The following is a 23,175-nucleotide window of genomic DNA, read 5'->3' on the forward strand; positions in this document are numbered from 1 at the left end:
AAAAAAAAAAGATCTGGGCCAGAGATGAGGCAGGAGCCATGTGGGGAGGGGAAAGGGAAGAAAGAACCAACCTCTGCAGCAGGAAGCCCGGTGAGGGGCTGCGGCCCTGAGGGGCTGGGGGAGCAAGCCAGAGAGGAAGTAGGGCCTGGGGGAGGGGGAGCCCAGTGACCCCAGCAGCAATGACAGCAACTCACGCTTACCTGAGGCCATCTGCATGCACCTCTGGTGACATGGTAATTGGGTTGCTGTTGTTTGGTTTTATTTTATTTTAAGAGAGGGAGTGCATGCGGGGAGGAGGAGGGAAGGGCAGAGGGAGAGAGGATCCAGGCAGATCCACGCTGAGCGCAGAGCCTGACGTGGGGCTCGGTTTCATGACCCTGAGATCATGACCTGAGCTGAAATCAGGAGTCAGAGGCTTAACCCACTGCGCCACCCAGGCGCCCCATGATCTTGTGTAATATGTCCCTGCCAGTCCTTGTGACAGTTTTAAGAATTGGGGTTAAGATGTCCATTTCCTGGACACCTGGGGGGCTCGGTGGTGAGCATCTGCCTTTGGCTCAGGTCATGATCCCGGGATTCTGGGATCGAGTCCCACATTGGGCTCCCCGCAGGGAGCCTGCTTCTCCCTCTGCCTGTGTCTCTGCCTCTCTCCATGTGTCTCTCATGAATAAATAAATAAAACCTTAAAAAAAAAAAAAAAGATGTGTGTTTCCTGATGAGGAAACTGAGGCCCAGAGTAGTGCAGCAGCCAGTGGAGGCCACTAGGTCCCTGCGAAGCAAGAGGAGGCTTCAGCCCCCCGTGGCCTTAATTCCCATGGGGCTGCTGATTTCCCTCGCTGCACGTGTTCCCCTTGCCCCAGCCCCTCGGGGCCCCCCCTTCAGGTGACTTGGGGCGGCGGGGGGCAGTGGGGGAGGGCAAGGCCTGCTCGGGCGACCATGTGAGGAGTCACGACCCTCCTGGGGCCTGGGACCGGCTACCTCTGGTCTGATCCCGCGGCTGGTGAGGTTGCCTCAGCCCCTCCATCCTCACTGCCGTAATTTTAATGGATCTCTTCCCCTCGTGCTCTCCTCCTAGACATGATGTGCAGACAGTCGTGCACGGGGCGCACTCAGGGACGGCTGCGGCCTGGACAGGGCCCGCCCTGGGCAAGACCCTGACGTGGGCGCTCAGGCGAGGCCTGCCGCTGGCCCTCAGCGCCCAGTCCATTCCCCACGGCTGAGTCCGTGCCTGTAGCCCCCGGTGGCCTTGATGAAGGACTCTGATCTCCGTCAGGCCTGACCGCCAGCCTGGGCCACCAGGACCCTTTGGCCTCTGTTGTATTTTGTTTTGTTTTGTTTTGTTTTCTTCTTCTTCCTCTTGGCCTCAGAGGCATGAGGGTGAATGGTGTTGAGGGGCCGGCAGCCATCACGCGGACATCCAGATGTGTCTCAGGTGCTTCTGGAAGAACAAGGAGGAAGCGTGTCACTGCGACAGTGTAAGGAACAAAGGGACAGCAGAGGCACCCTTGCGAGGTTGCTTGGATGTCATCCAGACCAACCTTCTCAGGGCACAGATAGGGAGACTGAGTCCCAGGGAGGGAGGGGCCCTGCCCTGGGTCGCACAGCACAGTTGGCTGAGCAGACTTCTAGAGAAGTCTTCCTCACTTTCTGAAGATCCCCGTCCTTCCTCTTGTTACTTGGCTGCACTCAGGCCTCCCCCCTCCGTCCCTAGGGAAACACTGACTTCAAGAGACAAGACCTGCGTGTGTTAAAAGAAGAATCAAGGACTGGGATTTGAACAGGGCTTGGAAGGGTGTTTGGGGATCTCTGTGTATTAGCTGCTCATCTTCCTGCACAGGAAGACGGCAGCCTAGAAAAGCAGAAAGATTTGCACAAGGTTGCAGAGGAGTCATCGTTGTGAAATACATTCCCTGAGGATGCTGCTTGCATTCAGAACTGCCCAGATGAGCTCATACTTTTACTAAATACCATTTTGCCGCTTAATTTTCTCTTTGCCTCCTACTCGCTCTCAACCTCTGGTCTCTCCTCTGCTGAACATCACTCTCTCCGAGTCTCAGGCTCTGGTCTTCTCAGGGAGTGGGATCAGGACAGACCTGCTGCAAGAAGCAGACCCGGGTCTGCTGGTGGGTCCCAGATGGCCCTGTTATGATCAGTAAACCCAAGAGGAGGTTAGGGCAGGAAAGGTACAAACAAGGGAGGGAGAGCCATTGAGAAGGCTGGGACGGTTGGCTGGGGCCCAGTCATGAAGGGCTTTGGATGTTAGACTCTGTCCTGAGAGCAGCAGGGAGCCACTGAGAATTTGAGGAATGAGCCATGGGTGTAGCTGCTCTTTGAAAAGATAACTGGCCATCACTCAGATTGATGGAAGGACACTGAAAGCTCACCACCAGTGACGAAACTTTTTCAGCAGTGTTTTTCCAACAGTGTTGAAGGCCTTCCCTGGGGCACTGATAGTAGGAAAGATGGGAAGGGATGGGTCTGAGTGACAACAAAGATGTAGAATCAGTGGGATTGAGGTGCCATTTTGATGTTGAGGGTGAAAAAATGGAGTCAGGTCAGAATTTTCTAGGGTTTCCATTTTAGGAAGAAAGTGGGACCATTATTTATAGAAGGGGGAAATGCACGTTGGAGGTGCATCAGCCTTTGTTACACCAAGGCTGCATAACGGACAACCACAATGTTTTATTGTCAACAACTAGAAAGCATTTTCCCCTTTGTTACACAGTTGGATGGACCAGTCTAGCCAGGACTCAGTTGCACTTGTCTCTCAGCTCTGGCTGCATCCAGTTCTATTCCACATCCCCTGCATCCTCCTTGGACCAGCCACTTCTTAGAGCATGGTTTTCTCATGGCAAGAGAACAAGCCCAGCCAAGCAGCACATTTCAAACCTTTGTTCACATCACGCCTGTGATCATCCCATTGGTCAAAGCAGGTAACACACTAAGCCTGCAGACGCAGGCTAGGGAAGAAATCTCACTCTTCCCACAGTCAGCCATGGCAAGGTTGTGTGGGGTCCTCCTGTAGGAAGTGAGGACACCAGTCATTCATTCTACCACAGGGCACATTTTCCTTCACCCCGGTCTCCTATGCTCATGCCATTTTCCACAGTCTCTTAAAGCACAGCCTCAGAGAACCATCACATAGCTTGGCAAGTCTCAGAAAGAGACTGGGCTTGGATATCCAGAACCCTGGGCAACCTACCCACCCTCTCCAGGCCTCAGCTTCATAGTACTCACAGTGGAACCAATAACATCATCCTGCCAGTATCATCATATGTACCAAAAGTCATTTGAGTAAGATCAGAACGTAGTAGATGCCCAATTAGAAGGTACTGTGCTTCCCCTGTGGGTTATCCCTGCTAGCAGGAACTCAACCTCCATTACATAGGTATTATGGATTTACTCTAATCCACACATAAAATATTTACATTTGAACAGGAGCTCTTTGAAAGAGTGATTTTAATCTTTAGTTATAGTCAGATTTTAGAAATCAGCCCGATGCTAATTTTGGTGTGGGTGAACTGGAGATTCCTCTTCTTCCAAATGCTTATCATCTAGCAACTGATAATTGTCACGTTATGGGTGGTTGTCCTTAGCTCCTGTCCTGGTGGTCGTGTCTGTTGTTATGATGTTTGTGATTATGTGAAGGAGCATGAGATTTGAAGACCTGAGTCTGTGACCTTGAATGAATGACTAGTTTGCATCTGAGCTTTTGTTTCAGACTAGTAGTCCCTTCCGCCTGGTACTGGTCATGGGTATGACCTCTGAGATGACATGCAGTGACATATGGCAAGTGTCTTCACCACTCCTGCCACAGAGCAGGCTCCCAGTGTGGTCATGCTCAGCCCATACCTCTCCTACCATGCTCCTGGCCCTGAGCTGGGCCCCAGTGACACAGAGATGGACATGAAGAAGCCCAAGGTGGCCCACTCAGAGTCAGAACAAGAAAGGATGCCATACACACTTACTGCTCTGAGGGCCCAGGGAGATTTTTTTCCAAGCTACAGTGACAAGAAGAATAAGAAAATGAACAGCAGCCAGTGTCCCTGGCCTGCGATGATAAGTGATGACTGAGTCGGAAGCAAGTGAAAATGGAATCGTAAGAGGATGACAAGGTGGGAGGTGGGGAGCTGGACAGCAGGCAGGCTTGGGAAGAAGGATTTGCACTTATCTAGCTGTTGTGGGCAGGTGATGAGCTTCTCTGAGCTGTGGGGGACGGGGAGGAGGGGTGGCAGCCTCTGGCTGATGCTCTCCTCCATGCTCCTGTGTCCTTCAGTAGGAGGAGCAAAGACAAAGGTGACAAGTGTTGCCGGTTCTGGGAATATGGTGACCAGCTTTGGAGATTATTTCATTCAGGTTGCCCCAAATATACAGATAAAGAAACTGAGATCCCCTTGGCTTTGCAGAGAGCCTACCTTGAAATTGCAACCATCCTTCATCTACAAAGCACTTTTTCTTTCCACTAAAACAATTGATGAAATTGGCCCCACCTCTCCAAGAGCAATAATTACAAAAACTCAAACATCCATGATGCTTTCAGCAAGAAGAAATCTGCCAAAGCCTCTACTGCAGACTTTTCAAAGACATCACAGATCTTTCTAGCAGATAGGCGATATCAGCGCTGTTACAGATTAGAAAATAGGTGCAGAGAGGTGAAGCCACTTGATCAAATTTGTGCAGACTCTAAGTGCCAGGTCCAGGATTTGAACCCAAAGCAAGATGATTCCAGGGCAAGTGCTCTGAACTACTTTCTCTGCCTGCTGGTCTTACATGATTAACATGAAGGCAATGTCCACTCTGAAGTCATTTAGAAGAATCCACACAAGCTAAACTCAAGATGGCTCATAATTGAGGCATTCTGTTGTTTTCACCCAAGGTTTTATGGAGTGGGAATGTATGTCACATAAAATGAGAACTGAATGAATGGGACCTAGGAGACATGAAGGGTAAATATTTTAAAGCCAGTGCAACTCATCTATAGCTGATAATAGAGAGTTTTAGTAACTAGCACGATGAAAATCCACCTAAGTGAATTCTCTTATGGGAACGACTTTAATGAAGAGATTAAGCCCTTTTTAAGGTCTGCATTATCAGTCACATAAATGCATATTTTAAATCTGTTAAAGGTATCTCAGATTCATGATATTAAAAAATAATCCCTTTTTATAAATGTAATAGATTCTCATTATAGGAAATGCAGAGATGTCAGAGGAATACAGAGGGGAAAAAATCCTAGAAAATGTTGCCAAGTGTACTGAAGCATTGAGATCACCCATGCAGTGGGAAGGATGCCACAGTAGCGGCCAAGAACCCTGGGTCCTAATCCCTACTGGGCCCGAGGCTAGTCTAGTGATTTGACCAAATGTCTTCACTCTTGACGTTGCACTTTCCCTTCTGAGAAATGAAGCTGAGAAGATGTGACCGAGATGATCTTTAAGAGCTGTTTCTGCTCTGTTATGAAATAGGATTCTATTTTAGACATTTCATCAACACTCGTGTTTATACTCTCCATTTCCTTGGCAAATACCTGTCCTGGTTATAAGAAAGTTTCTTCTAGTCCTCAGCAGAACTACCATTTTCTAAATGAATTCAGCCTGAATTCATGATAACTATAATATATTTATGTATTAACTCATTCATTCATTTATTCAGCCAATGAGTGGCCTACCCTTCATCAGACTTATAGTAGTTACTAGCATGTGGAGAGGATTATAAAAAGATTTCTGTGATCAAGAAGCTCCCAGCTTTGTGGGAAGAACAGTCAAATTAAAAAAAAAAAAAGGTTTCTTTATCACATTGGCATAGACATTACTATTGTAAAATATACCTCCTCATTTATTTATGTACCAGGCAGCTCAGCAGATGCTGGGTGCAGCAGTGAGCAAGATGGGTGTGGTCCCTTCGCTCAAGGAAGTTCTTTGTGACAGGAGTAAGGGGACACAGGTGATCGTGGTCAGCAGGTGGAAACCAAGTAAACCTGTGTCTCTGGAGAGCTGTCCTTTGATACCCTGGCTGCTCTGGGTATGCAGAAGCAGGGTTGAGGAAAGGACTCACAGAAGGAAGGGGTTAATACTCAGGTCCGGCTGTCAAAAGCTTGCATCTTGCAAAAGAAAATGCTTGGTTGCAAAGAGTAGAGAGTTAGCTGAGCCAGCAAAAAATAGGAAATCGGAGTCAATAAAGCCAATAGCCATGGCATTGATGGAAGTCTTCCTGGAGACACCCAGCCCAACTGCTGAGAGTGATCACAGCTCACGCTCAAACAGTGTCCAGAAAGCAAGAATTTAGGGCTTCAGAAAGGCAGCATAAATGACTGACTCTCATCAGCACTCAGAATTGATGACCTTCTCCTCCCAACTTTCCATTGTGCAGATTGGGAAATTAAGGTCCAGCAAGAAGAAATTACGTATCCAGTGTGTCTAACGTTATATTCCAGTGTGTATCATAATGGTGGGCTGTCTTGGAATGGAAAGAGGAAGAAATTTCTTGAGTATCCACTCCTTAGGTCTTCCTTGAGCCATGAGCCTTACCCTTCACTACTTCAATTTATTCTCACAGTCAGCTCTGTGAGGTTGACATACTATCATTTCCATTCTGTGGATGAGAAAACTGAGACCCACAAAGGTGGAGTGACTTCCCCAAGACCACACATCCAAGGAGAGAGAAAGTGAGGATTGGAATTTAGACCGCTCTGCCTCCAACCATCTCCGCCCCCCGCCACTCCCACTTCCTGTTCTCTAGGCAGCCTTTTAGGGGTCTCGGGGTGGATGCTTCTCCTTCGCAAAATACATATTTGTTGTATGAGTGTCAGTAATTAAGGTCTGTCCTGAGAAATGGGAAACTTGCCTGGTAAGCACATGGGAAAGAAACACAACAGACAGCAGCCCCCCTTTTTCTGTGTGGATTCTCATTCTCACTAATATTCCCGAGAGGAGGGAGAGGAGACAGTGGACCTGTGCCCTTTCCTGCAGAGTCACAGATTGATTGGAGAAATCCGAGCCCACGCTGTGCTCTTTCCCTGAAAAAGAAAGGCCCTCCCTTCCCGTGGCTTCCTGCCCTCTCCAGCCTGGCTTCCTGTCCCTCCGCGGGAGGCAGCTATACACTTCGCCCATTATGAATCATGAGGTGTGTGGTTGTGTCAGATCATAAATCAGTCCTGGGAGCCTCGGGGACAAATGCCAGGACTTTTAATATTTAATATCAGACGTATTTAAAGTGGTGAATATTTCATGATGGGACTGTCGCATTTTAACACATCATTAGTGACTCCTACCCCTCCCCATTTTGGTAAATTATTCTCATCCAAATCTCAAGGATCTCAGCCCTCCATTCTCCTCACCTCCGGCAATAGTCAGCTCATTAGGTTGCACACATTTGTCGGAAGACTGGAACTTGCTATTGGAGAGGAGAGTTATGGAGAACATTCCTGCCTGCAAGCAGCCTCCTCCTATTTACCAGGTATCCAGAGAAGAAGGAAAGTACATCACTCTCCCTCTCTCTTCTTTTGGCAATCTTATTCTGAATATTTTTAATACTATCTCTGACACATAATCCTTTACTCTTTCTTCTGTCTTACTACCATTTCAGTTCAACCAACATTTATCAAGCCTCAGCTCTTTGCTAGATACTTGCTAATGCTGGGGTTACAGAGATTAAGCACCATTATAATGTTTAAAACAAATTAGAGAGGTTTTTTTTTTTAACACCCAGAATGCTTTGTATAAGGTCAAATGTATAACATCTTTAGTGAATCAGTGAAAACAATTGTTGTTTGATGAATATAAACGTTTTGAAGTCGGGAGTTATGGGTGATGGTTGTAGAACCTGTCTTGCCCTAATATATATTCCCTGCTGTGTTTTGTTTTTGTAGCACAAAGTTGAAAAAAAAGACTTGATTCACAATATCTGTAATTGTAAAAAGCATGGGCTTGTTGGCACTTTGGCTCCCAGTCTCCATCTCTTCCTCAATGAAACAGAGATGACAGGAGAAGGTGTTTTTATGGGCTTGGTGGTGGTGGTTGGTTTTCAATGAATTTTGCATAAAATGTGTTTACCTGCCAACTGGACCGAATGTAACTGTGCTCTCCTGCGTCTGAAATTCTAGTATGTAACATCTGAACGTTTAGCCTTCATTTTCTTTTTACTATTAATGAGATTTAAAAATAAAAGTTTTTAGGGGAAATTAAAATCTAAAAGTTGCAAATATCCTAAATCTCTGCCATTGAATTATACATTTCCGGGAAACATGGTTCGAAAACTCTCTCAGGTCAGGCTAATCAGAATCACTGTAGGATTGAAGAGCTGCAGGTTCATCTGTGTGTGTGTGAGAGAGAGAAGAGTATATCAGTATGATCATCTGAGGATGAGGAAGAAGGCAACCTGATGCCCATAGTCTAGAAATTTATGAGCTATAACAGATAATTATTCATTCAGCTCACCGTATTGAGCACCTGGTCTGTTCTAGGCAGGGGGCTAAGGCAGGGCAGTTCCTATGAGCATCTTCCAAGGTATGGTCCATAGCACAGTAATCTCATGACCTGTGCCACCAGCAAGCTTCTCAGGATGAAATAGGATTTGGGAAAACTGTTTAGGTATCACTTTCATGAAGAACCACACACACTTGCTCTACAGATAGTCTAGTGTTTCCCATTCATTTTATTTTATAGAATCTATGGTAAGGCATCTGTGAACATTCCACAAATACACCTTAGGAAAAACCAATAACAAATTGAACCTTATTCACTAATATCTTAAGGAGTGTACAGTGGAGCAGAACTGATAACTGAAGAGAGGAGGACAGAGAGCTTTGGAAAAACTCTTACTGGATTCTGAACTCTGAAGATATACAAGGAAACTAGACATGTGCTCCTGCCCAAAGTGAGCTTGGGCCAAAGGGAGAAGATGCTAAAGGCAATGTGGGATACTAGCAAGCATTCATGCAACCAGACATAAGATATGGCCAAAATAAAATGATGTATGGATACCTGGGTGGATGGATGGATGGATGGATAGAGAGGAAAAGGGTAGGAGGAGAAAAGGGGAAAGGGAAGAAGAGGAAAGGAAAACCAACTAAGACAAACAACAATAACAACAAAACAAAATAAAATCCAGAAATGATAAATGAAAACAAATTATCCAGAAGGGGAAATCAAAGGTATCTTGGAGAGGGTGACATTTGATTTGAGACTTATTGGATGAACATGAGTTGTTCATTCAAGTGGAGAGAATCCCAATGTCTGATTATACGCAATGCAAATGTACTTTATCATAAGTTAAATATTTGAAGATGGGACCTCCATCTGTTGCCACCAGGTCACTTCCTGTTTCCCTCATTAACCCATGGGCCCCATCAGTGTCCTATCTCTGCATCCTCGTGTGAGGCCGAGAATCTGGCTGGGAGTATGGTCAGGAATTGTTGAATAAGTGAGCAGATGAACAAATGAATAAACTCTTTATTAACCACCATGGTGGGTAGACCAGAACATGCTCTTTCCCTGGGCCTTTTCTAAAACCAGGCAGCCCACTGAGAAAACAAGGATGCCAGAGGAGAAGGCTGTTTGGGGCAGATAGTATTTCACAAGACTCCTTTTTCTTTTTTGCTTTCAGGAGAGTGCAGCTGTCATGAAGGCTATGCCCCCGACCCGGTTCATAGACACCTGTGTGTGCGCAGTGACTGGGGACAGAGTGAAGGGTGAGTGGCAAAGGACATCATGGCAGGGACAGTGGAGGGCCATCCCCACCTCCTCTGCTCTGTTACTACAGGCCCCAGAACCACTCCACAGAGAGGAGTCTTCTCTACAACAGTTGTGTTCTTATAAAACTCGATGGGTACTGAATCCCATTTCCCACTGAATAACATTTTTGTATTAAAGGTACATGATTGATGAATCGTCTAGAGAGCAAAGGCTCAAATTTAACTCCCTCTCCCAAACTGTAAGTAATCATTGAACACTTCCTTAATCGGACTGATAAAGAAAGAAAATCAGGTTCTGGTCCATAAACTCCAGAACGGACAAGTGGTCATTAAAGTGCTGAGCCCTTTTGTGAAATGGAGACATTCTCTTATAAACAGTCTTACCCAGTACATGGGCTTGAACAACATGAGTTTAAACCACACGGGTCCACTTACATGTGGATTTTTTTTTTCAATAAATACAGTACAGGACTGTTTGTGTATTTTCTTTATGATTTTCTTAACATTTTCTTTTCTCTAAGCCTACATTATTGTAACAATAAAGCATATGATACATATAACCTATAAAATATGTGTTAATCAACGGATTGTGTTACTGGTAAGCCTTCCAGTCAACAGTAGACTATTAGTGAGGTGTTTGGCTGGCGCATTCAGTAGAGAGTGCAACTCCATCCTGGGATCATGGCTGTGGGCATGGAGCCTACTTATTAAAAAAAAAAAAAAAAAAAAAAAAAGAAGAACAACAACAACAAACAACAAAATAAAACAGTAGACTATTAGAGTTTGGGGGAATCAGAAGCTACAGGCAGATTTTGGACTGTGTGGGGGTGCCAGTGCCCCTAAACCCCCAGTGTTGTTTAAGGATCAACTATAATTATTCTGTGAAATTTGTCTGTAAAGCTACTTTTAAGCAGTGTGCACACGTGAATCCCACCTGCCTCTGACTAATATCATCTCCTATCCCCTTTCTTTCCCTCCCTCCATTCTTCCCACAGACCTTGGCCGTACACTACACTTGAGAGAGGTTATGACCTAGTAACGGGAGAGCAAGCTCCTGAAAAGATCCTCAGGTGAGTTGACAGTCTTGTTGGGGTATGATGTTGGGAATCAGAGGAGGGCCGAGGGAGGAAGTCATGCATTCTTAGTTAGTAGGGCCTGTGAACCTTTAGGGTCTGCTGACTATAGAGAAACCCTCATTGGCATGAATGTACCATCATGGCCCAGGTTGCTATGGGAATCGAATTCCCATTTGTCTGGCATCTAGACCTACAGACTCAGATATTTGAAATGGGCAAGACATTGCTGATTATCTAGTCCAGTGCTTTAAAAATATTCTGAAGCCAGAGAACCTCTTCATGCCACCTCCACGAAATCTTGTGTGAAACTTCAATACTTCAGCTGAGAAAGACATACAGCAAATTAAGTGGCAGAACTGGGAATCAGATTTTGGTTCAAATTGATTCAGAGTCCATGCTCTTCACCTTTGTGCAGACGGCCCCTGCTGACTTAGCAGTCGCTTCTGGAATTCCTGCTGGCTCTCAGGACTGCCGGGGAAAGTAAAGCTGAAATCACCCCTGTCCTCACAGAGCCCACTGTTCATTGGGAGTCAGGACAGGTGGGCAGGAAAAGAAAACTAGCAACACAGAGCAATGCATGGGCTAAGTGATTAATACGTTTAAGAGATGGCCATCCAGGTCTGGGCAAGCTTGGTCAGAATGGCACCTTAGAGAATGCAGCGGGCCTCAGCTGAGTGGAGGAAGTAAGAAATGGTCCTAGAAGGGGTGGCAGGAGGGGCCCCTATTTGCTATTTTCTCTCTGCTTCCCAGGGAGTTCCCCAATGGAAACTCTTACATTGCAGGTCTACTTTCAGCTTGGGCCAAGGACTCTGGCTTCCGGTCAGCAAAAGCTTTGTGGTTCCGCCTGTGGAGCTGTCCATCAACCCCCTGGCTAGCTGCAAGACGGACGTGCTCGTCACGGAAGACCCTGCCGATGTCAGGTAGGGAAGTCAACCCCGGTGTCCTGTACCAAGGACTCTTCAGCACACTGCAAACCCCTCTGTTTGAGGATCCCAGAGACTGGTGCAAAGAAATAGTCTTCATATTGTTGAAGTAGGCACCTGCCCAGTAGGTGATGTGAAGAACACTGTCCAATAGGCCATGCTCCACACTCCTAGAAGTGTGCTCCTGTGGTGGGCCTCAGTGCCTTATATTTCAACATTATTGTACTCCTTCTGGTTTTATATAAAATATGAGGGAGGCTAACCCATTACCTGGCTCATCCTGGGATTATTAACGATTATGTCTTATGAGAGAACATCACTTAATAGTATACTGGAGAATCATGAAGGTGAAAGATTTGAGAATGAGATGCTTTCTATTTCATGACTGTGGTATTGAGAGCAGACTTTGGGCTAATCCATAGGTTCTTGATGTCCAGGTCAAATTTATTTGTTCTTTATTCATGAAAGGATAGAGACTACATCTTTTCTTTCATGCTTTGCACCTTGTAGTTAACTTCATTATAGACTCACCCTACTGTGTTGTAATTAGTTGCTTACATATCATTCTGTCCCATTATGTGGTGAATCTCTCAAGGTCAAAGAAAATAACTTATTTAGCTTTCTAATCTCCAGCTCCCAGTACATATTGGACAACTACTAGATGTTTATTGATTTAATTAAACCGGTGGTCTTAGATCTGATCCCATCACTATTCTGGAGCTTTTTAGAGGAGGCAGTTTTTGTTTTTGTTTTGTTTTCCCCTACAATTTGATTAAGGGAAGCATTTCAGAAATGTCAATGTTACCAAAAATGGTCCCTGACTTTACTTTTTTTTTTTTTGAGAGAAAGAGAAAGAGAGAGAGAGAGTGCGAGCGTGCGGGCGTGCATAACCGAGGGTGGGGACGGCAGGGGTGGAGAGAGAAAATCTTAAGTGGACTCCATGCCCAGCGTGAAGCCAGACATGGGGCTCGAACTCATAACCCTGAGATCATGACCTGAGCCAAAAATCAATAGACGCTTAACCAACTGAGCCACCAAGGCACCCCTCTGATTTTACTTTAAAAAAACAGATTTTATTTATTTGCTTATGAATGACACAGAGAGAGACAGAGACACAGGCAGAGGGAGAAGCAGGCTCCATGCAGGGAGCTCGATGTGGGACTCGATCCCGGGTCTCCAGGATCACACCCTGGGCCAAAGGCAGATGCTAAACCACTGAGCCACCCAGACGTCCCTGATTTTACTTTTGAAACGGGCTCATACACAGCTTGTTTGCTCCTACATAGGGGCTCAGAATCACACCTTACCACCCCAGCTCTTTGTAATTATCATTCTACTGCTGCATAGCTGGCTTTGGGCCATTTTGAATCAAGTTGTTATCAATATGTCTATGGCATCTTGATAGGAAGCTTTCAAACCCATCTCCTGGGGTTGTGTTTGGGTTGGTCTCTGCTTTGCAATTTGTTTATTCTCACCTTCTCAACTTTTCATGGACAGATGAACCTAGCATGATTTTTCAGGATGTTGATATTTCCCAAAAGAGGTAGTTTTAAAAAGAATAGTTTGTTAAAGGGTAACACTTAGGAAATGGAGTGGTAATTAGTAAGAACTAAGGTGGTTTTACACACACACATTTTCATGGCAGATTGCCATTATTTCTATTCTTGATAGACTTGAAGTCGGTGAGACTTTGGTAAAGCATGTGCTAAGGTTTCTCTGCATTGCATATTTTTAAAGATGGAGCACAGACCATCTGGTTGAAGAACTATTCTCAAAAGAGACCCAGTGACCTTGATTGAAATCAGCTGAAAGAAGGTCTCCCCTAGCTTTCTTCTGAGTTCTGTACTGTTGACATTGAATTTGTAATTTCAGTGAAGCTACAGATATTAGGCTGTCTGATAATAGTACTCATTCTGGAGCTGAACAGGTCTGAGTTAGAATCCTATCTCTACCATGTATGGACTATGTGATCCTGGCTAAATTCAACTAGCTAACTTTCCATTTTCTTAGCAAAATGGGGATAATAGTAGTGCCTTCTTCACCTAGTGTAATGATAATAATAACTCATAGCTATTGATTATTGACTACCTGCCAAACATTTTGCTAATATTATCTCATTATATTCTTACAACAACCCCATAGGATGATTTATTATTATTTTAATTCAGATGGGTTTTTTTTTAAGATTTTATTTATTTATTCATGAGAGACACAGAGAGAGAGGCAGAGGGAGAAGCAGACTCCATGCAGGGAGCCTGACGTGGGACTCGATCCCAGGACCCCAGGATCATGCCCTGGGCCGAAAGGCAGGCGCCAAACCGCTGAGCCACCCAGGGATCCCTAATTCAGATGTTTTCTAAAAATGATGGCTTCACTACTAAGTGATGAAGCCAAGATTCATCCCATTGTCTCTTCAACTCCAGAACCCATGTTCTGTTAAGAACATTTTATTTTGTTGAAACATCTCCCAAGACTTGTAATGATTAAATAACATAAGACATGTCAACGCTGGTATAAAACATATTTCTAGTGTTACATTATACCAATGTTAGCTGAATTGAATTCCAACTATAGTAGAGTTCTGTAGAAACTAGTGATGGTGGGGAAGGCAGCATCAGGAAGGTTGTATACCATGTAAGACTGTTGCGAATGACCATAATCCACAGGATGACTCAGTTGGCTTTTTTTTTTTAATTTTTATTTATTTATGATAGTCACAGAGAGACAGAGAGAGAGGCAGAGACATAGGCAGAGGGAGAAGCAGGCTCCATGCACCGGGAGCCTGACGTGGGATTCGATCCCGGGTCTCCAGGATCGCGCCCTGGGCCAAAGGCAAGCGCCAAACCACTGCGCCACCCAGGGATCCCTCAGTTGGCTTTTCTAATCCAATCTAAATTATGCTGAATAGCAAGCCAGACAATAAAGGGCCCCGAATATTAATCTACATAGACTCTAATAAAACATCTTTGGGAATGAAAAAGAAAGAAGAAAGAAAGAAAGAAAGAAAGAAAGAAAGAAAGAAAGAAAGAAAGAAAGAAAGAAAGAAAGAAGAAAGAAAGAAAGAAAGAAAAGAAAGAAAGAAAGAAAGAAAGAAAGAAAGAAAGAAAGAAAGAAAGAAAGAAGAAAGAAAGAATTAGTACTAGCATTCATTTCAGAGAGAGTTATATGTAATTGGAAGGAATATAGCACTAAGTTGAAAGGGGTGAGAACTTCAAGGGGCATGAGCCAATAACAACGAGACGAGAAGGTTCTTCTGAACTCTCGCTAAGAATGCCGTGCCTGGTTACGTGGAGTGCATCCTATCACCAACTTGGGGCCAGAGCAGGGCTGCTCAGGATGGGAGAGGGGATGATACTCTGCAGCTATGGGTACTTCTTCTCAAACCTTTCTTTACGAACCACTAAGCTTCTCCTTTAAAGAAAAGTTACACAAATGTTTGAAGAATATTTGGTTTGATTAGGGCACCCAATTATTATCTGCTTGGGGGTGCCCTCATGCATTCATCTGGTCTTAGAGCAATAGATGACAGCCTTTGAAATCTTACTTCCCAACAATGTCCATTGGTTTCCCTGCAAGGGAGGATAAAAGATTGCAATTGTCACCATTCAAAAGAATCTGTGCTGTGTAAGTTGAGTATTCCAAGCTGCACTAATAAAGCTTGTTTGACATGACATTGCCCAGGCAAGTGATCATGGGTGTTTAAAGAATTAATAAGCTCCAGTCAGACGATGTGTTAGAAATTAATAAATAATAGATCATAATTATAGATAGCCAATAATAAGCCATAGAATCACAACCAAGAGATTAGAGGAAAGGCTGTTCCAAAGCCAAGTCAGAGAGAAAAAAGATAAGCATTACCGCAGAATTGGAAGGAAAAGTTAAAGATGCTTTGCTTGTTGATTTGTTGTTGTTGTTGTTGTGTATTAGTTTGCGACAAGTTATTTGGAAAGTAAAGAATCGCACACTATGGAAGACAGAGCAATTTAGAAGTCAAATATATGGGCTCTTCCCAGTTGGGTGGCTAAATTTAAAACAACTGCTGATAACAAATGTTTGTGAGCTGGAACTCTCATACCTTTATAGTGGGAATATAAATTAATAGGACCAGTATGTAAATCTGTTGGGCAGGATCTACTGAAGTTGAATGTCCAGAAATGTGTGTCTGGAAATGTGTGTATATGTGCTGCAAATGATACACTCAAGAATGCTAATAGCAGCATTCATTTATACTGCCAAAAAAAGGGTGGAAAAAATCCATGAATGCCCATCAATGACAAAACAGACATAAATCATAAAATGTTCATACAATGGAATGCTATAATGATGAATACTCACAAAAACAACAGCCACACATATCGCCAACAGTGAACCTCACACATATAATATGGAGTTATGGAAGAGACACAAAAAATATGTTTACATGAAGATCAAAAAGAGTAAAAAATGAGTCTGTGCTGTTAGAAGAAATGATAAGCATTGCCTTTGGGTGAGAGAGGGAGCAGTGACTGGGGGGAAGGATTTATGTGATGCTGACAATGTTTGATTTCTTGATCTGGGTGGTGGTTATAGGAGTGTTTTCACCTGTAAAAATTCACCAAGCTGTACAGAGATGATTTACACACTTTTCTCTATGTATGCTGTATTTTGCTTAAACATGCCGCTTATTATGTAAGGTGGTTCTTTTATTTTCTTTTTCTTTTTTTCTTTTTCTTTTTCTTTTTCTTTCTCTCTCTCTCTCTCTCTCTTTCTTTCTTCTTTTTCTTTTTCTTTCTTTTTCTTTTTCTTTTTTTTTTAAAGCATAGGCTACAGGAGCCTAGCTGAATTGCATGAGTTCAAATCCCACCTCTACCGCTTGCTCCATTCTTGAGCTTTTCTGGAGCTGTGTTTCTCCTGGTGGATAATGTGGGTAGAAGATTATACCATGTGGGGTGTGTTGAGACTCAAATGACACAATACATTGTAAAGCATGGAGTTGGGCGCATGGGAATTTTCTAGAAGCATTAGTTATTGTGTTTGTTTTTACTGTAGCATAGTAGAACGTAATTTTGTTCTCTTTTTTTCTCTTTAAATTCAATCAGCCAACATATAGTAAGTCATTAGGTTCAGATGTAGTTTGCAGTGATTCATCAGTTGCATGTAACACCCAGTCCTCATTCCACCCCCCATCTCCCCTCCAGTGACCGTCAGTTGATTTCCCAGAGTTAAGAGTCTTTCACGATTTGTCTCCCTTTCTGATTTTTCCCCATTCAGTTTTCCCTCCCTTCCCTTTCTCCCTCTTTTTGATTATTTTGATTATTCCCTCCCTTCCCTTTCTCTCTCTTTTTGATTATTTTCTCCTTCTTTTGCTAAAAGGCTACATCCAATCTATGATGCATCTTAAAATCAGTAGTGTCTTAGTATTGAGAGCTCCCATTCATCCCTTTGTCATGGGGTTCGAGGAAGACTGAAATGAACCTACGGAGTCTGGTATGGTGTGTGGTACGTCTGCTGGCTTTACGTGCAGAAGGAATGCAGGGACACATTTGCTGTACACATGGGGTGCCTGGGGCGAGGGTGGAAAGGGAAGAAGCAATTCCTGACCAAAAGAATTAGGAAAAGTATTTTCAGGAGAGAACATTAGCAATTAACCTTGAGTTGTGGATAGATTTGGCTACGAAGAATCTAAGGCAAGAGAGAAGGCTTTCAAGTCTAAGGGGTTGGAGGGCCAAAGAAGAGAACTCTCCCCTGGGGGACAGCTCCCATGCCTCAGCCTGTCCCAGCAGGCAGCTGCCGGGAATGAGATTGTCAGACACTAACGATGTCAGCCTCAAAGGTACTCAACTGAGTTCTAGTTAAATTGCATAGACTCCTTTCAATTCTAAAAACCTTAGCTGGGCCCCTTCTGTGTGCCAGGCACCGTGCCAGGTACCCTAGGAATACAGAGATAATAAGGCCCACCTCTGCTTTCAGGAATCTCACTCTAGCCAGGAGCACGGAACAAGATACTGACTTGAGAGATGAAATAAAAGATACTCGTGGAGAGAAAAGGGTGGCAAACAACACTTATTTCTACACACTGGGCCTTCTTCACAGTTTCACCCAGAGCTGATTCTTCTTATAAGAGAGACGCAAGAATAGCTATTATAGTTGGAATAATAATCATCCACAAAGCCCAGCTTTTGGAGCCCCTCAGTGATTTTTCTATGATCTCAAATCAATGAAAATGAAACAGTGAACTACTGTTAATTCCTGCACAATTTTGAAAGAATAATAGGATATCAGAATGAAAGCTAGCACTGCTCACTTGGTGACAGTTTTCACATTGAATTAGTTCAAAATAGAATTAGGAATGGTTCCTTGTTCTTTTGGCCTTTCAGTTGCAAGCCCTAAGGATTTACTGAGCACCTACTATACGCCAGGCTAAGTGTTAGATAAAAATCTTCAAACAGGGATCCCAGTTGCATTGGCTGAGACAAAATTGCAAACAAAAAGATGTCGTACTTGGTGACAGTGGAAGAGGATGGAGAGAAAGGTCAGGACAGAGAAGGATGCAAGGGTGGAGGTGAGTAAGCTCCCCGGAGGATAAAAGGGGAAGCCTTACAGAGGAGCGACCTCTGAGCCAGACTGGGAAGTATTGGCGGGAAGTCACCAGGTCACTGGGTCTCAGACCATGGTCCCTGGACCAGTACCGTCAGGGTACCTGGGAAGTTGTTGGGAAGGCAATGTTGTGGGAGACTGATGATGACCCCAGAGGTATGAGCACCAATTCCTAGAACCTGTAAGTGTCCCCTTATTTGGAAAAAGGATCTTTGCAGAAGTGGTTAAGCACCTTAAGATAGGTTGATTATCCTGGATTCTCTGAATGGGCCCAAAGTACCCTAATAAGTATCCTTATAAGAGAGCAATGGTGTAAGTGCTTTAGTGAAATGAGCTCATTGAATCCTCACCCATTATGAGCTCTGGAGCTCCCGTTAATGCAGGAGGAAGCTAGGCTCAGGGAGGTCATGCAGCTTGGCAGCTGACAACAGCCAGCTGATAAGCGGCAGACGCACGGTTCGAATCCTGAGCATCTGACCCCTGACTCTGTGCTTCTCATGTCTAGGCTGTGATGGCTCCATTTGTCCTTCTGGGGGACACTTGCCAGGGTCCCAGGTCAGTGTCTTCAGGGGCAAAGTGCTCTCTCTGCATAGCCAGCCCTGGGTCCCTGAGCCGCCCTCGAAGCCGGCGAGGGCACAGGCCGCTTTACCGTGTGGATCAAGGTTACAGCCCGCTCCAGCCCGCTCCCCAGGGCTGACGGCCAGTGGATGGATGCTGGGACAAAACCCACAGAGGTTCTCTCCCTGGACAAGGCACGGGGTCTGGAAGGGGCAGGCTTGACAGGGGAGCCTCTGGTTCCGCGTGTCTGGAGTGCGGTGCAGTGGGCACGTGGCAGAGGGCACAGTGACTGTAGGAGCGGAATCAGAACAAGGGCGCTGTCTTCCTCTTTCCTTCCTCAGCTGTGGGCCGCCTGGCCTAGTGGAACCCCTGAGAGCACTCGAGGAGAGCGCCCCCAGCAGGTGCTCCTATGTGAATGCTCTGGATCCTGGAATCTGGCTTTTGCCCAGACGCTACCTCCAGTCGGATGCAGTGTGTTCTGGAGATGTGGGCCGAGCATCTTAAGGTGGCAGCCTCAACAGAAGCACTCTAGATGCTCCCCTGTGGGATGGACGCTGTGCTGGTTCTAAAAAATAGATCAGAAAGGGAAGAAGCAGTTGGAAAGAGCATAGGATTGGCATCCTACGGACCCGGATATGAATCTTGGTGCACGATTTGTGACCTGAGCTCTTTGGGTCAAGTAACCTGCCTTCTCCCATCTTTCCCTTTCGGAACCTAGAAGACAGGGATGGTTGTGTTTTCCTCAGATGGTTGTGAAGATTATATAATGTGTATAGAGGAACTAGTAGAGCACCTGACATGCGATGGGTGTTCAATGAGTCAAGTGTTTCAGAAGCTTTACAGATGTACAACAAATAAAGGAGTAACCACAGGATACATTTGGATCAGGTGGTAAAAGACATAGTTCACAGTGCAGAGAAGGGAGGTGTGCATGCTTCCTCTTGATCCTACCTAGGCATGGATGGCAGAGGCGAGGGGAGGTACGAGCAGCAGGGCATGAGGATACGTAGGGTAGGCAGGACTGAGGCAGGTGATAGCATTATCCTGGGGTGCCTGGATGGGAAGACCTGGGAAAGCAGAGTCTGGGGAGGGGAGGCCGTTGATTCAGGCCTTATATGGTTCAGTACTCACGAGGCCTCCCTCCTTGTCTTTGCCTTCCTCATAACCTCAACAGCTTCTATTAATGGTGGTGGTGTGTGTCTACTCATGGCGGACAACTTTGAAGTTCATCCCGGCGGGGACGTGGAGACAGAGCGGGCTTCCTCAGCCTTCGGTGTACGGATTCCCCACCGTGCTGCACCCACGTTCCCTTCCTTACTGGTTACTCACATAGCGTTCCTTTCTCAGAGGGCGAGAGAACTTGGGTAGGCAACCTACTTGCCCCCTTGAAACACACAACAGACGAGGACTGAGCAAAGGGAATGGTGTGGGTTCCAGAAAAGTGCCTGAGTTCAAATCCCAGCCCCACTACTCACGAGGTGCCCTTGGGCAAGTGACTTAAACTTTCTGAGTCTCTGTTTCCTGTCGTAAACGTGACTGAGAATGGTCAATATATGTTTGGATGTTTTTGAGACTGAATCACGTATAAACTCTTAGCCCCACGGTCGTAGATAATAATGACTAACATGTATTGAACCCTTACTTTGTGCCAGGCCCCGTCTAAGCCTGTGCTAGTGCTGACTTTTCACAAGAGCTCAATGATGGGGTCACTATTACTTACAGGTGAAGAAACTGAGGCACAAAACATTTAATGTCTTGCTGCAGCATGTCATGAGTAGTGAGTGGCAAAATCAAGACTTGAACTCAAGTTCAAAGAGTCTGGTGACTGCTCAGTATTCTTGATGCAGGGGGATCTCTAATTGAGCTCTGGGCCCTTTGGATTTTCTGTCTTCATCTTTGTTGACTGAATAGTGCATTGAGTGTGTATGTGTGTGTGTGGGGGGGGGTGTGTGCAAGTCCATTCCATGCTAGTGAAAGATGAAATAGGAAAAGGGGGAGGCGATGAGGGGGCGGTAAGGAGCCTGTTTGGCACTCACAGCTGGGTTCATGGAGTTTGGCATTAGCATTTGCCCTGTACCACCACGTGGCTCCCTCCCTCTAGGAGGGTAAGGCCCCTCTGAGAAGCATTGCTTTAAAGGCCTCCCACAGTCCTGCAAAAGGACCTCGGCCGTCCCTCCATCTCTTCACATCCTCGCTGCCTGTCACTCAGCCAAGTGAGCCTGGAGACATATATATTTTCCCCCATTTCAGTTTAGCGATCATAATAAAAGTGAAGTCTATTAGGATGAGTTTCTGCCTAGGCTCGGTAAATCTCTTCAAACACCATTCAGCACCAGATTTCTGTTAGTCTTTGCCACTGGGGAGGCTGGAGCGTGCGCCAACCGTGAGCTCAGGCTCAGAACCCACGACACAGCCTCTGCTAAATGAAACTCAAATGGAGACTTCGGAATATAAATATTGAAGTGACCCAGGTTGGATAAAGGGGAACCAGTTAGCTAAGCTCCTCTCTTACATGCAGGAGATGCTAAATTATTAAAACTTTAATAAATGTAATAATAAATATTTGATGTTGAATTATAGAAGGCTTTGCAGATACAGTGAATCTGAGAAACGACTTGTTATATCTGCATTAGAAGTTAAACACTTTTCAAATGGGACTTCGGATGTTGAAAGGGGACTGCAGCTCTTTAGATAAAAAGAGAGACAGGGAGACGTGAAAGTGTAATTTTTGGCAAGCATGCTGGGCAGGTGGTCAGGATGCCTGGGTCCAGGTCCTGACATTACATAAAGACAGCTTTAAGTGGCATTCTGGGCATGCCTGCCCTGCCAGAGGCCTTCTGCACAGCACCTCATAAGTGATCCTTAGAGTCATCTTCCCAAGGTCAATGCTACTTTTGTCCCCCCATTTCGCAGATGAGGATGTGACATTCTAAGATCTGAAGCAGCACAGCTGGTGAAAAGGGTCAGGATTTGAACACAGAGCTTTGGGCTTCAGGGACCTACTGCACCCATGATGCCTCCATGCCCCCCTTCCTCTGCTTCACTGTGTAGCAACCCTTTCGGCTCACTATCAGCGTGTTTTTGGTTTCAGGAGGCAAAAGCCCAATCCAAATGAGCTTAACGACAGCTTTATTGGAAGGGTGCCATGGGAAGAGGGGGATATTAGCTGAGCCACAGTGGGGAGAGGAGTTGAGGAATTACATGACCTTAGGGTTCCATCTTGCTTCTGCATCATCCCACGATGGCTTCTTTCTCTCCTCGTACACAGTGACATCCTCCCCACTCCCACCCCATGGCAGGGGTTGTGATAACCATGAGTCCCCAGACTTTTGTGCTCTTACTCCCCCAAAGAGTGAATGCTTCTCCTTCTGGAGTTGCAGTTTGAAAAATACTAGAGAAGAAATCTTGTTGGCCTGGCATGGGTTAGGAGCTCCCCTCCAGATGAGCCATCGCTGGTTAGGGAGCAGGATCACAAAGTACAGACACAGCCATGGAAGGAAGGGGGCGGGGACCATGAGCTGAACGTGTGCTCCAACCCCATGTCTTCAGAACCCTCCCTGGCCTTCTAGTTCTTCATCACCCTAGAGACTGGACTGAACCACAGATGGTGGCTATCGGACATCTCATGCGCTAACTCTAGTTAATGGGTTGGGGCTGTCTACGATATTACAGTACGATTTCTAAGGCTGTGGACCAGACTCAGCTGGGAAAAGCCTCATGATCAACCCATAATGCCGGCCCTCAGTGTCGGATGGGAGTTGTGACAGAAGGATCAGGCGTTTGCCAGCTCTGATCTTGGTGGTATTCAGAGGTCCTTTCCGTTTTGTGTCTGACGACTCAATGGCTGTGTTCCCTGGTAAAAATGAAGAGAGATTTTTGGTTGCTGAAGGTGCAGGAGACAGATAATCACGTGGATTGAGATATTGAGGATGAATTAGAAATGGAGCTTACTCCGTCTACCTGTTTTTATCCATCTATCTGTTATCTCAGGGGGGTGTATTTGGATAATCTCATCTTGGTTCCTGAAAATAGATTTCTGGCTTGAGGCAGAGTTGAGGCCTCCCTATAGGTGCTTCCTAGCTACTGTCTGGCACCATCACTGTCACTTGTAATGTATTAAAAATGGAACACTCTAATTTAGGCTGTAAACAAACCACCCACGTCACAAGGGTCTCAAACCGCACCTTAGAATTCCAAAGGCATGTTGAAACAATTACAAGCTCACCAACCGAAAGTGACCTTCTGAGTCATTTTTTCCCTCTCCATGCAATGACATGGATGGTTCTGGGTCAGTAGAATCCACCTTCTTCCTACAGGTGTCTCATGGCCTCCTGCTATGTTGGCTGTCGTG

The 23,175-nt window shown here is 45.3% G+C and overlaps 1 protein-coding gene across 1 annotated transcript in view; it reads left to right on the forward strand.

The window, feature by feature from the left end:
• Positions 1-23,175, forward strand: part of ASTN2 (astrotactin 2) — an 861,071-nt gene that overhangs the window by 395,765 nt on the left and 442,131 nt on the right. Inside the window, exons 8-10 of the mRNA XM_041762437.1 lie at positions 9,604-9,688; positions 10,687-10,761; positions 11,562-11,687. Of these exons, the coding sequence (XP_041618371.1) occupies positions 9,604-9,688; positions 10,687-10,761; positions 11,562-11,687 (286 nt within the window). The remainder of the gene's footprint in view (positions 1-9,603; positions 9,689-10,686; positions 10,762-11,561; positions 11,688-23,175) is intronic.

Source organism: Vulpes lagopus, chromosome 7 (genome assembly GCF_018345385.1).
Source record: "Vulpes lagopus strain Blue_001 chromosome 7, ASM1834538v1, whole genome shotgun sequence".
Taxonomy (NCBI): Eukaryota; Metazoa; Chordata; class Mammalia; order Carnivora; family Canidae; genus Vulpes; species Vulpes lagopus.